This window comes from Lissotriton helveticus, chromosome 4_1 (genome assembly GCF_964261635.1).
Source record: "Lissotriton helveticus chromosome 4_1, aLisHel1.1, whole genome shotgun sequence".
Taxonomy (NCBI): Eukaryota; Metazoa; Chordata; class Amphibia; order Caudata; family Salamandridae; genus Lissotriton; species Lissotriton helveticus.
The window spans coordinates 1565532816-1565547674 of NC_136063.1; the positions used below are offsets into that span (position 1 = coordinate 1565532816).

A 14859-nucleotide genomic window follows, 5' to 3' on the forward strand; every position below is an offset into this window, starting at 1 on the left:
ATATACTAAGACGAGTGATGGGACCATGTACATGGGATTTATGGACTTAGCAGCGGCATTTGATAACGTTAATAGAGCCAAACTATGGTCACTTATGTACAATTTGGGAATTGATCCAGATCTTATTAACGTTCTTAGGGAACTGCACTCGAACACCACTGCCAAGGTCCGCTATAGCGCGGGGGGGTGAGTACCGATCCCTTCCCGTGCTCTGGCGGGTGAGGCAGGGGTGTATCCTGGCGCCTTTTTTATTTTCTCTCTATATAAACGGCCTGGAGAGTGCCTTACTAGCACTGGGGATTGACTGCCCAAAGGTAGGTCCGCGACACATCCCGGTACTTTTGTACGCGGATGACGCGGTTCTCCTTGCGCGAACTGCAGTCAGTCTCCAGCTCCTAATTAGAGGTTTTGCTGATTTTATGAAGAATCTGGACCTTTCCGTCAATTTGACAAAATCTTTCATCATGGTAGTAGGAAAGAAATCGAATAAGAGATTTGTGTTCAAACTAGGGGAACATGTCCTGGACACTGTGACCACTTTCCCGTATTTGGGTCTCCTATTTGATGAAAAGATTAAGTTTGCCCCATTGATTGAGGAGAGGTCCAGGAAACTTGTCACAGGAAATGGGGCCACACTAAACTTTGCCTGGCGAATGGGACGTTGGTCCCCTGAGCAGGTGATGACATTGTATAGATCGGTCAGTACTTCGAAGGCTATCTATGGAGCAGAGGTGTGGGGTTTTAGGGATGCACAACAGATACAAAGTGAGGAAGACAAATTCTTTAAAAAACTCTTAAAGCTTCCCCCGGGCATCCCAGCAGCAATAACACACAAAGAGCTGGGTACCCCATACATATCTGACTTGATTAGATTGAGACCAATACTGACCTGGCTCAAAATTTGGTTAAACCCTAATGCGGAACTATCCAGACAGATCATACAGGATTGCTTACGGAGAGATAGAGGGCTCCAAATTCCCTGGTTGAAATATATTAAAGAAACACTAGGGACTATTGACCAGCAAAGGTTATTCTTGGACCCCTCAAATGTGGATAGCCATTGCAGATACTTTGTACAAAAGCAACTACTGGAAAAATTTGACTGTAGGAGGATGGAACTTGACTCTATTAAATCCTCGGTAGTTGCTCATTCGCTTGTGTGTAATGAAATGGGCATGGAACCTTATCTCTTTTTAATGTATAGTCAACATGAGAGGTTTTTAATGACTCGTTTTAGGCTCAATTTGTTGCACAATCTTTTAGCTGATCCGCCTGGTTTTACGCAAACAATTGAGCAGAAGGGTGCCGCGGCTGCGACAATAGGTCTCCGCAGGACACCCTTCATTTTGTATTACTTTGTCCCTATTTTAAAATCCCGCGCCAGAGATTCCTGGTGGACATTTTAAAGGACTCAAAAATTGTCCATGCCAAATCTGCTTTATTATTTCTGCAAAGAGCAACTGAAATGATGACCTTGTGTGCTATTATGACTTTTCTAAAAACTGTGATTAAATTAAGAAATACAAGGGGTTGATGGTCGAAGAATGGGGAGGAAATGACAAGGGGCTGATGGTGGACGTAAGGGGAGGAAATGAAAAGAAATTTGCTGCTCACTTTTTGCACATATTAACTATAAAAATTCTTCTTAAATCGTTCTTTTCCTTTTCTAAAATTTTTTATGTTCAGTATGTTTTTATATGGATATGTATTAATATGTATTTTTATGATGGTTTTTAACCTTCGAAACAAATAAAGAACTGAACTGAACTAGTAGTACAACTTTCCTTCATGTTTACTAGAAAATTCTATTTTTCAGATGTAGTTTCCTCATGCATAGTAATTCAAGCATTTTCCTGAAAGTGGATTTGTAGAAAATTGGTTTATTAGTTGTGCGGGATGTGACGCCTGTGCAACTAATAGGTCCACAATGTACCCTTACTGGGAACAAAACACCGAACTGTTGGTCTTGATTCTCTCACACTAGCAAATCAGAGCACTCCACGGACTCCTCAGGGGTGGTGGTGTGGGCTGGTGATCACCAATCGCAGACACGCAACAACAAAACTCAATAAATGATTGTGCAGTCAGTGCTTTTTCTTTAAAAAATGTATTACACACACACTAAATACTAAGCATTAATTTACAAATATAACCTATAACATTAAATATTCAAGGGGTGACAGAAGAGGAAGCACAACTGCTTCACTTGTATTACAAATGAATTCCTTAAATAGAAGGATTGCTTGTGTGTGTGGAGTATTACATTACAATAATAACAGTATCATAAAAACAAATTTAATAAATTTGGCTAAAAACAAGTGAAACTTGTTTTTAGCCAAATTTATTAAATTTGTTGTTATTTTAGGTGTGTTTAGTAAATTTGAGGCACGAAAGGTACTAGGTTCTAGAGGTTTCCTTTTGTATGAATGTTCACAATTGTTTATTCATGCGGTAGGCATTTGATGATTGTATCAAACTGGGACTTTTTTTATTGCATCTCAATTCCCCTTGTCCCAAATTGGATGAGTAAGAGTCCTCCTAAAAAAATGTTTTTCTATAGTGGCTGACAATACCAGTAAGTAACCATTACCAAAATGGAAGTTGCCTGTGATGGTGAAGTGTGTGCACATTTGGTGTCTAAGCAAAGTTGGCATTGAGTGCGAAGTACAATGTTTGCAAATTACCAGCTTCCCAAAACTTCAAGACTTTGCTAATTGAGACACCTGGAGCAGGGCTTCCAATTGCAAGTCTGATGCAACTCTGGGACAACGTGGCCACATTACCAGTATATGATGCAGCCTAATGTCACTTTCCCTGAGGAATCATTTCACTGGCCGTGACGTTCAAAAAACATTTGTCCAATGTTTAGCCCAAGCCTTAACACCTTAGCCGCGGTAGGATTTACCGTGGTGCGCTGAGTTTTTTAAAAATCCGCGTTACATGACGAGCTCAGCTTGTCATGAGTGTACGAGAGGTGTACCTCATGACGAGCTGAGCTCGTCATGAGCGTCGAAGGGGTTTATAAGTCAAACATTGGCTCAAACATAAGAATAAAACCCTAACAAGTACTAATAACTTTCTATAGAATCAGTGCTACTATCTCTCTCGTAGTCACATCATACATTTTCAAAAAGTGCTTCAATCTGTCTGAGGAGGGTTTACTTACTTGGAGTCTAGGCGGTCCCATAGATTTCACTGGTGGGGGCTGGCAATGTTCACGCACAACAAAAATCTGTTTTGTCAGTAGTGCAGAGCTGACCTTGTTGAAGATGTATACCTTCACCATAAACTCGCCTTCTCTAAATGTACGCAAGAAAAAAATAAACATATGAGGCTGCACTGGTTAAATCATAGATCTCTATGCACTTAGTTTACATTGGTTTACTGCTCTATAAATAAAATGTAAATCCAGTATTTGTAAAGCGCAAACAGCTACGCGAAGGCATCCTGGCGCTGGGGACCGTCGGGAAGATTAAGCAAGCTATTACCCAGAGTCACATGGTGCTTGTTGGAACTGGGACTTCCAGCCCACTTAGGGTAGCATGGCGCAGAGTAGGAGGACTAAATCCAGGAGGTAAGTGTGATGTATTTGCGCAACACTCACTACAACACCCCAGTGCAAACCCACCAAAAATGACACCACACCATCCTGGTTAAATATAAAATAGAGTGGCTTTATCTCTTTGTATTGTAAAAGGAGGAATGAGGGTTCCAATGTTTAATAAATTAGGACTTTGGACATTTCATTTCGGGGATTAATTGCATTAACTAGACAGTACATTGTATTTTCTCACAGTAGTCAAAGCACCAGGTTTCTAAATACATTCAGCTAGGCATTCAGCAGGTAAGTATATCACACATAGACCAATTGAAACAGGTTGTCGTCTAACCCAGTCAGGTAAGAACATTAAATATTACTGTAGTAGATATGAGTAACCGTTTGGAGGAAGCATGTAAATAAATGAAATTCTGTTTTAGCAGGTTTTTGCATTAATTTGAATTAAGCTGGAAAACACATTTGGATTAGAGTCACACCGGTTTCTTATTCAGAGTGCGCGGTCTCTTTCTCACTCCTGCGCAAGAAAAATGCTTAGGGAGGCTTTACTTCCGAGGGGGGGATTGAAGTCTGAAACCCACTCTTTTAATTCAGCTTAGTCACGTTGTTATCAGAGAGTGAATGATCTTGGGGGCTTAGTTCTTGACACTACCCCGTGCCCTTATAGTTCCTCTCCCTGCACAGCTTCACTCCTTCCGCCCCACCCTCCGCTGCGTGGTCCCCAGATACCTCTGCGCCCATCCGACGCCTTTGTTACACAGTCCTGGGAGCAAGTCTGTGGCCCGATCTTCCCCTTCCTCCCGCTCAGGACTTGGCACTTTGCCTAAGGCGGGGCAGGGGCCTCAGCCGAGCCGCGATGTGAACTCCCCAGAGGCCTTGCAGCATATGGGCCTCCTTGCACACACTCTCCCGACCCGCCAGGGAGTCAACTGCGGGTCAACTCGGCCCATTTAAAGGGCCGCGGCAGCTCCCGCTCCAGCGAGGAGCTCCAGCTCGATGGAGAAAAAGGTAACGCGCTAGGCGGAAGTCCGGTTGCTAAGCGACCCCGCCCAGCGTCTCTCTCCGAGCCGGCGTCGCTCCCCTTCTCCTTATGCCTGCTGTGGGAACCGCTCGGACTGTCTCACCACCCAGGCCAGCGGCGCAGAGTCCCCCGGCAGCCTCGGCACCACAGCGCCTCAGAGAGGGCGCAAAGAGAGAGGGGGGGCTCCGCCAGATGCAGCACTGGGAGAACTAGCAGCATACATCGCAGGCATGTTCAGAGCTCTACAATAAGGCCAAACAGCAAGCAAGGGCAAAGATTAAGACCCCGATTCACTTCAGGGGTTGTGGTCAAAATCCCTAATTCCGCGTTGCCTTATTAGCCCACAGCACTACCCTCCAAGGTTTCTGGGGATGGGGCAAGGTCACTCTCACCAGCTGTTGAAATAAATTAGTCCTCTTGATGGGTGGCCACACTGGGATATGGTACTTGCAATCTTCTCAAAGGCAGGGCCAGATCAACAGGAAGGAGGGCAGCACCCACAACTAACTCGCAACCCCTAGGAGCAGTCAGATTAGCCTGAGACACAATCCCCCTGACACTGTAGTCTGCACTCCAGCCAGCCCAGTAATGACAAAATGGCCGCCCAGTGTCCTCCCTTATATAGCCTAGGCCTAGAGCTCTGAGGTAATTTCTAGCAAGTGTCCTTCTTAGGAAACACTTCCACCCCACCATTTTAGGAAGACGCACCTGTGCCTCAGCACTAATTAGCAGTGGTGAGGCACTCGGAAACCTAAGGTCACATAAGAAGATTTGGTGGTAAAGAAATGTGAGGCAAAAAGAGAAAAAAAAATAGAGGGAGACCACCCGGAAGCTGACCGGTCTAACAGTGCTGGGATGACCTGCTGCTGCCAGGGATTGAACCGTGAACCCCAGATTCCAACGTCAGTCACCCTGGCCGTGGCGCCACACCTCTTCCCAGTGACCAATTTATCACAACCTGACCTCAAAGCTTAATTTATGAGACATAAATTACTTCTCTATTAGGCACTGATGAACAGGCACAATTGGTCACCATTTCTGGAGCATTCATGGAAAGTCTGAATTTTTATGGAAAACTTCAAATAATCGACAAGCATTTGCAATGAAATAGGTCTTGCATTTACGAAAGTTTGAGCTATTGGCATTGTAAATGACAATGCCTTTTATTCATGGATTGTTTTTAAAACAGAATAATAAAAGGCATTGTCATTACAATGCCAATAGCTTAAACTCTCACAAATGCGAGACCTATTGCAAATGCGCTCATGCTATAAACATTTTTTTAAAAGAGTTAGGAGAGAGCGTGTCCTAACTGCAACAGCAGGCAGGACAAACCTATTTGAGAAAATAGTGCTCAGAGGCTGTAATTAAAGCCTACTGAGTAACAACACATGTAACGGTGTCGTCATGGGAGGTTACAAAATAAGACAAGGCGGTACTAAGGAGGGACTACTAAGCCAATTGACCAATGAACAGCCACAGTTTACAGAGAACAATGACACAAGTCAATGAAAAATATAGGCAGAACTTCAAGTCTCTACCTGAATACAGCATGCCTTGCAGAGCAGCGCGTGCGCTACCCAGGCTCGACCTAAAAAAGTGAGTTAAAAAATATAAATATATATATATATATATATATATATATATATATATATATATATATATATATATATATATATATACACATACACATAAATATTTAGTTTCTGTCCTCAATTTTGTGGCAAAGAGCTAAAGGTTCTTGCTAGGTGAGATTGTGCATGTGTTGAGATGTGTTGAGTAAGTGATGATACAGGGCTTAGAAAGTATAGAGTGCATGGATGTGTGAATAAATAGGTGAAGGCATGGTTAAATGTAGTGCAAGAGAGGTCATAGATGAATGTTTCAGCAAATAGATGGATAGATGGATGAATTTCTGTGTGCACAAATGCGTTAAATTGTGAGTGTACAGATGGATGCAAGTAGGTTACAACAATCTTACTGACAGGCATAAAGACAACAGTAGAAATAGAGTTGTGATCATGATAAAAATTACCAATATATCTGTGTAAGTACATCAAAATAACTGGGTAGTCTCAGGCCACTAATTCTCACATTATATATTAAGAATTACCTTTCCAATGATTTCTTTTGAGGAGCCTCTTTTTCTGAGAAAGGCAACAATAGCCCTAGCTCTACACCTCAGTACACCCTCAGTATGAAGAGCTTTTCCTCCTTCCCTGAAATTCAGTTGTTTAAGTGTGTGTGTGTCAGAAGACCTCTCAGAGGGGCAAGGGGCATGCAGGGGTTATCTGCCTCAACCATGGTGGTTGAAGTCTTTTACCCCTAATGTCCCAATGCGAACAACTATGGATCCTGAGCAACTGGGTCAAATATCCTTTCTGTACTTGACTCTTAGTGGTAGCTGTGGTCGAGCTATCAAGGCTCATTTTGGGGGAGATGTAGATAAAGGTCAGTGAACACCACTCATAACTCAAAGGGCAAACAGTATAAACAACAAATCAATGTTCAATCAAATCTTTGCTTTTATGAGCTAAAGGAGTATTGTCCCAAAGAACTGTGACAAAGTGCTGGCTATGTGGTAAGGAATACGCTCTGTTGAGGAAAGACAATAGTACCATTGCCCCCCGAAAAAAAGTTGCAAAGGACTTATTCTATTCTCTTTCTAGTGGACCAGTCTTGGACTTAAAGGGAGTTAACAAGTGGGTGGAGACTACCCATTTCAAGATGGGTTGTCTGCAGATTATTTCCCTAGTCCAACCGGAAGAGTTTATGGTGAAGCTCGACCTGCAGGATGTCTACCTCAATGTGCCTATATGAAATGATTACAGTGATTTGTAGTAGCCAATCAACATTTTCAATACCGTGTTATGATTTTCAGTCAGAAGTCTGCTTCAACTGTGTTCACAAAAAGGATGACACCTCTTGTAGCCCTGTTACACAAAAAATAGATTGCTCTACACTCATACTTAAACAATTGAATGGAATGTGCTCCTCTAGAAACAGTGAGTGCACTGCACTGTTGCAGAGGTATGGGTTTCTGATATATTGGGATATGTCAGATCTCAAATATATTGGAGCAAGATTCCAAAATCATAAGGGCATAGCATGTCTTTCAGGGAATAGGAGTCAGAAGACTCAATTGCATGTTCTATCTATGCATGCTTACCACTGTTCCCAGGAGCGTGCGCGCCTGGGCGCGCGCTCACCTCCTTTCCCCCCCGAGCGTGCAGTGCTGTGTGTGAAGCGCGCACACACAGCACACCCCGGGAGAGCATTCACGCCGCCGCTTTTAAATGCGAGCAGCGCGAAAAATGCTAATTTCCTTTCTGCTGCTTGCCTGCTACATTCATTTCTTAATGAAGCGCGGCCAGAGGCTGTTGGTGAGCCTTTGTGAAAATATTTGTTAATTACAGCACCGTCATGCGCTGCAATTAACAAATATTTTCACAATGGCCCACAATCGGTCCCCAGCTGCGCTCCTTTAAGGTAAGAAATGCAGCTTACCAGTCTGCGTCAGTACAAGAGCAGGACAGGACGCTCTTCTCTTTCATCCAGGTATTACCTGCAGCCAGCCAGCCACAACAAGCACCTACCATTGGCTATAAAAACATAGCCACAGTTATTGCTTATTCCAGGTTGGAGGAGCTGTGAGACTAATTAAAGATAGGTTCACATTTAAAGATAGGTTCACATTTCTGGGGGGCGCTAGAGGGCGCACTTACGGAATGGCTGCCTAGGTGCGTAGCTCCCGTTCCTTGGTGAATAATCCTCCATAAATCCTGCGCCACGGGGTGCTGTATCGCCCCCACATTTCGGCTCCTGCTTCAGGACATCGCTCTCCACGATCGACCCAACTCTGAGGGCTCTGCGTGCACCGAGGGCTGAGCTACCAGCTGCTGAACTTTGCCCGGTATTTGCTCTGGAGCTGCCGTGAGCGGGTGGCCGGCCGCTGCTGCTCACGCGACCCTGGGGACTGCCACGAGGCTCTGGGCCGCATCACAGCGCTGCTGCTGATATCCTGTTGGGACGTTGTGCGGGGACTGCAACGGAGGTAGGCGGCTGCCGGTATCTCTGCCGTGAGCCCCCCCCCCCCCCTGCTGCTGTTTGCTCTCGCCGCTGGCGCTGAGCAGGGATCTGCTTCCCACAAGGCGGGAAGGACTGTAGGGCCAAGCGGCCCCCCCGAGCCGTCGCGCCGGCCCTCCGCCTGACTGCTGCTCCTGACCTGGGCGGCGCGGACTGTCGGACCTGCTGATCGGGGGTGAAAATCGGCCTCATTGTACCTGGCGCCGCAATTACGAGCCGCGCTCGCTGAGTTGAGGCCCCTGCATTGTCTCCCGAGTGGGGGAAAGCTATCGCCTGTGTTGTGGTGCGTGGCTGCCATGCGGAGAGGCCCTGGACTGCTCCCCTGAGCGACGCAATTCACTGCAGCACTTTACCTCGTAGGGAACCGCCATTACTCGCCCTACTGCTTGGGATCCTGCTGATTGCTGCGGCCACTGATACCCGGGCCGCTTCTCTGCCAGTATTAGGAGGAAAGTGTCTACTATAACGCTTAGCATAGCGCTTGGGGGACGTGCGGCGCTATTTACAGACTGCGCCCCCCTTGCGGTCCCTTGGACAGCATCGCGTTCGCCGCTGCCAGCTGTGCCCTCTCCGAGTGGACTTTGCTCATTTACTTTGCAGGTGCAGACCACCCTGCCATCTTGCTCCTTGGCCTGGAGGCCGTTCCCTGACGTCGCCATGGGTCGGACTGAGAATCGCCAGCCTAAGCTGAGCTTCGACAGCGTGAAAAGGGGCGCCAAATTGACGCAGATGTCTCCGGGACCTAGCGCGTCTTCTCCGCAACCTATCCCACCTCCTACTAACGATGTGGCCCATACCAACCTGATTCAGGAGATGCGCCAGGGCTTCGCCACTGTCGTTGAGAAGGTGGACGGGGTCACAGCCCGGCTGGATGCTTTGGTACACAAGGTCGACCGCCATGAGGAACGCATCACGACCGCGGAGCAGCGAATATCCGATAACACTGATGTCACCACGACCCATACGGCGCAACTGGCCAGGATGGACAATTTGCTCCGGATTATAGCGGCGAAGAATGAGGACTTGGAAGCGCGCAGCCGCCGGAACAACATACGCATCACCAATGTGCCGGAGTCCACAGATACAGGGAGGATGGAACTGTACGTTGAAAAAATGCTCAGAGGCTCGATCGGAGAGGAGGTTTTTTCGCCTCAATTTATTGTGGAGAGGGCCCACCGCTCCCTGGCGCCTGTACCGAAGCCTGGCCTTCCTCCCCGGCCCATCATTGCTCGGCTCTTGAACTATCGTGATCGCGACGCTGCCCTCAGAGCGGCCCGGACCCAAAGATCGCTGCAGTATAACGGGGTTACTTTCTCCGTCTACCCAGATTTCACGCCGATGGTTCAGGATGAACGACGCAAGTTCCTGCCGGTGAAGAAGAAGTTGCGGGAAGCCCAGATAGACTATGCTCTCTTGTACCCTGCGAAGCTTCGAGTCACCCATCAGGGTAAGCAACGGTTTTTCACCAACCCGCAAAAAGCAGAAGATTTCCTAAAATCGATACGGAGGGCACGCAGGGACGATAATGCTGCTGCAGTTGAACAGGAGGATGCTGACCTGCCTCCGGCGCCACACGAAGACTGACTGTCCCTGTGCACTACGAGCGGAGTCTTCTCCATGCCAGCTGGCTCTCACCCAGCGGCTCGGACTTCGGACATTGGGATGATTCGTGAGCGATGGACCTACATGGACTCTGCACCCCTGTGGTAATGTACACCAAGGACCACTTTCTCGGCCCTAGTCTCCACCGAGGGCGGTACAGTTCTGGAGCTACGGACCGAGAAGTGGCTGTGCGCACTCTATGTTTTACCCCTACTGGGTGATCCCCATAGTCCTGTTACGGGTTTTGTTGTTCGTGCTACTACGGTTGGGGGGGGGGAGAGGGGAGGGTGGAGGGGGGCCCATTCCTTGGTTGTGTCTTTTGGAGTTCCTTTTGCGGTTGAAAGGGGGGTGGGGGCGGGATTGCGAGGGTGGGATCCATGGCTTCTGGCATGTTTGGGATGCTGGGGTGGGTGGGGGGAGGTTGGGTTTTACGAGGCTTCTGTTGCTTGGACTGTATTTTTATCTGCTAGACTGGTGTTTCTTGGGGTGGGGGCGGGGCGGCCGGGGCACTGTCATTAGGCCTGCTAGGACACTTTCACATATAGACTTTCTGCACCCATGGCGGTTTCGAATGCGAATACTAGATTGACGTGCTTATCGTGGAATGTCAGGGGGCTGAACGATGCTAAAAAATGCAGAAATGTCATTGCCTATCTGAACAGACATCATGCACAAGTTGTTATGTTGCAGGAGACGCATCTGCCTGCTCAGGGCACTGCCGCTTTTGCGACGAAATGGGCTAGCACCCGTGTTTTTTCCTCGTACTCGACCTATGCCAGAGGGGTTGCGGTGCTTATTGCCCGCGGAGTGCCTTTTCATCATCTTGGAGAGGCAATGGACAGGGAGGGGCGATATGCTTTACTATGGGGAAGGGTTGGCCGCGATGTCTATGTATTTGTATCTATGTATGCACCGAATGTTGATACTCCTGCCTTTTTTTCCACATTGTGGGGGAAGATTGTTGCTGTTGGGGCAAGACATGTTATATGGGGTGGTGATTTCAACCTCGCACTGGTGCCCCCCGTGGATAGGGCGGATGGTGTCAGCTCCTACAAGCCCAGGTCCAGGGAGACGCTAGAGGGAATCATGGAAGAGGGTGGTCTCTTGGATGCCTGGAGACACCTGCATTCTCAGGGGCGGGAAGGGACACACTTTACCTCTCACACAGGGACATGGGCGCGACTTGACTACTTCCTAGTTAACAGAGAAGCTGCTGCAGAATTGCTGAGAGTAGAGCACCTTCCTAGAACCTTTTCCGATCACTGTCCTGTGTCTATGCAATTCAACATTCCCGGATGGGACAATCCACGACCTCAGTGGCGACTGCGTCCTGATATACTCTTGGACAATGTTTTCTGCACTGAACTGGGGGAGGAGATAGCAGATTTCTTCCCTAGAAATAAGGGTTCGGTAGAGTCAGTTGAGCACATCTGGGAAGCTTTTAAGGTCACCATCAGGGGCTTCTGCATCTCCAAAAGTCATGGGGTGCTGCGTGATATCCTTCAATCCATTTCTACACTGGAACGCGAACTGCGGACTCTGGAACACCGCATGATCACAGATTCTGACCCTCACTTACACGCCACCTTTAGAGAGACACTGTCCAAATTTGAAGAAGAGGCGGCCAGGGAGGTGAAGTACCGGGGCAAACACTGGGTGGCCCGGAGATATTGTGAGGGGGATAGGCCCGGGAGGGTGCTTGCTGCACTCACACGACCACCACGGGTGCACAACACTATACTGGAGCTTATTGATGACACCGGCACGACTGTCAGGGACCCGGCAGAGATACTATCCACTTTCACAGCGCACTACTCTTCACTTTATACTTCTACGGCACAGGTACACACTTCCTATGCTACCTACCTTAATGATGTGGCGCTGTGCTGGCTCAGCGATGGGGACAGGGAGTTTCTTGCGGCTCCCTTCGAGCTGGATGAGATCCGTGAGGCCATCATGTCCCTTCAGAACGGCAAGGCGCCGGGGCTCGATGGCTTACCGGCCGAATTTTATAAAACCTATGTTGACATAATGGCACCGGTGCTCAGTGAGGTCTTCACGGAATCTTTGGCCGATGGGATACTTCCCTGCTCTATGCGTGAAGTGGCGATCACCTCCCTTCTGAAACCGGATAAAAACCCTGCCGCTTGTGACTCGTACCGTCCACTGTCCCTTCTGAACTGCGATGTTAAGATACTGGCCAAAGTCTTAGCTACCCGGTTGTCGCTGCTCATGACCCGGATTGTCCTGCCTGATCAGTCTGGCTTCGTGGCAGGGAGATCTACGTCCCACAATCTTCGCACCCTTTTTACCTTGCTTCGCGCGGTCCACCCCGACATCCCTATCGCTGCCGTGTTCCTAGACGCCACTAAGGCATTCGACTCGATCGAGTGGCCATACCTGTTTTCGGTTTTAGCCAGCATGGGTTTCCCCAAATTATTTCTCTCTTGGGTTCGACTTTTGTATACGGACCCGACGGCGAGGGTACTAATCAATGGCCGCCTGTCACAACCAATTGCGCTCACCAGAGGCACCCGGCAGGGATGCCCGCTCTCTCCCCTGCTATTTGCCATCGCGGTCGAACCACTCGCCTGTCGTATACGGCAGTTACATCGAGCGGGGGCAGTGCACTGCCTACAGCGGCAAATAGATGTCTCACTTTATGCTGATGATATCACGCTCTATGTTAAACATCCCGAGACGCATCTCAATCCCCTGCTTCGGGAATTCATATTGTTCGGAGGGGTGTCGGGTGTCCACATCAATTGGGCAAAATCGCAGTTTTTCCCCCTCACGGATGCGGTACATGCCTTCCCTCTCGATTACCCACTGGAGTGGTGTAGTGAAGATCTTAAGTATTTGGGAATTCGCATATCTCGCGATAAAGATGAGACGCTCCGTGCCAATTATGGAGTGGCCGTGACCAAATTGACGGCTTCGGTGGACAGGTGGATCACGCTACCACTCTCCATGGCGGGAAGAGCCTCACTTATAAAAATGGTGGTATTGCCCCGCTTCCTATATCTTTTCCTCAATATCCCCTACTACCCTGGTGCCTTTTTCTTCAGGACGCTCCGTGCGGAGCTGCGCAGACTATTCTGGGGCGGCAAGTCCCCCCGCTTAAACTGGTCGACGCTGACCCTTCCCTACGATCGAGGAGGTTTTGACATCCCTAATTTTGAAACTTACTACCAATGTGCACAGGCACACTTTGCCTACCATTGGATGGCTCCAACTCCTTTCATGCCACACATAGCGGTGGAGGACTGGATTGTGCACCCTATACCACTCAACGGACTGCTACACTGTCCTGAGTCATCCATCACCACTGCGCATACCTCAGTCTCCTGCACATTAGATGCGTGGCGTCGCATCGCTAGACACCTGTCGTGTCCGATGCCCTACTCTCCCAAATTACCGCTTGCTTATCACCCGCAATTATCTCTCTTGTCGGAACGAGGTTTCCGTCAATTATGTGATAGGTTACTCATCGCCCGCTGGGGCGACCTGTTCCATGAGAGTAGTTTCAAGACTAAGGAACTGTTCTTTAAGGCACAGGAACACACCACCCTCGAACTCTTTTACTATATTCGGCTGCGTGCGGGGATGCGGGACATCTTACCTGACTATCCCAATGAACCTGAGACCCTAGCCCCACTGCATTTCCTGTTGGGATCACAAGACGGGACCCACTTGGTCTCTGGTCTTTACCGCCAAATCCGAAGCGCGGCTCCGGAACCGGTCTCCAATGCTCGGCTGCGATGGGCTGCTGAACTTGCCCTCGATATCACCGATGAGCAGTGGAACTACTGTTGCACGCTCACCGCTCGCGTTTCCGCTAGCAGCAGATTAAAAATTATTCACTACAAATTCCTTCAACGGATATACTATACTCCGGCTCGGAAGTATAGGTTTGGGCTAGCTGACAGCGACAGATGTGAACGCTGCCATGCCGACCATGCTGATTTCCTACACCTGGCATGGGACTGTCCCCAGGTTGCTCATTACTGGCAGCTGGTTGTGGAGGCTATCGCGGAGATGGTGGGTGAGACGATGCCCGCTGACCCCTTGATCGCTATCCTCGGATACACAATGCACTTGCCTAGAGGATGCAGGAAATTTGTCGACACCGCCTTGCTCTTAGCCAAGAGACGGGTGGCTTGTCGCTGGGGCAGAGGAAGGGCGCCCAAATTTAAGGACTGGCTTACAGACTTGACTTATTGCCAAGACCAGCACACTACTTTTGCTGAATTGATACCCCCTTCTTGTAGGCCCAGGGATATTTGGGAACCTCTGATGCACTACCTGCTCACGCGCTCGGATGACGATGCGCGATCGGATGATCTGCCTCTCCCTCCTCAATGCACTGACGTCCTTATTGGAACGCAACCTGTCAATACCTCCTGCTTCGTCTGACTTTCCTTGTCCCCCATGCACTCTCATACCCCTGCAGCGTCCTGAATGACCTAGGCCGCTCTCTCTTGGCCTGACCCACACCCCCCTCATGATTGGGCATGCATATCCCCTTTTTTTTCTACATCCACAGCACGCCTCACACTACTGCTGAGTGACACCCCGTTATAATTCATGCTTC

At 48.6% G+C, this 14859-nt stretch overlaps 1 protein-coding gene across 1 annotated transcript in view; it reads right to left on the reverse strand.

Annotated features, from left to right (window-relative positions):
* The window catches only part of PKD1L1 (polycystin 1 like 1, transient receptor potential channel interacting), a 1793388-nt gene that overhangs the window by 1104843 nt on the left and 673686 nt on the right, over nt 1–14859 (reverse strand). Inside the window, exon 19 of the mRNA XM_078688182.1 lies at nt 3167–3299. Within this exon, the coding sequence (XP_078544308.1) occupies nt 3167–3299 (133 nt within the window). The remainder of the gene's footprint in view (nt 1–3166; nt 3300–14859) is intronic.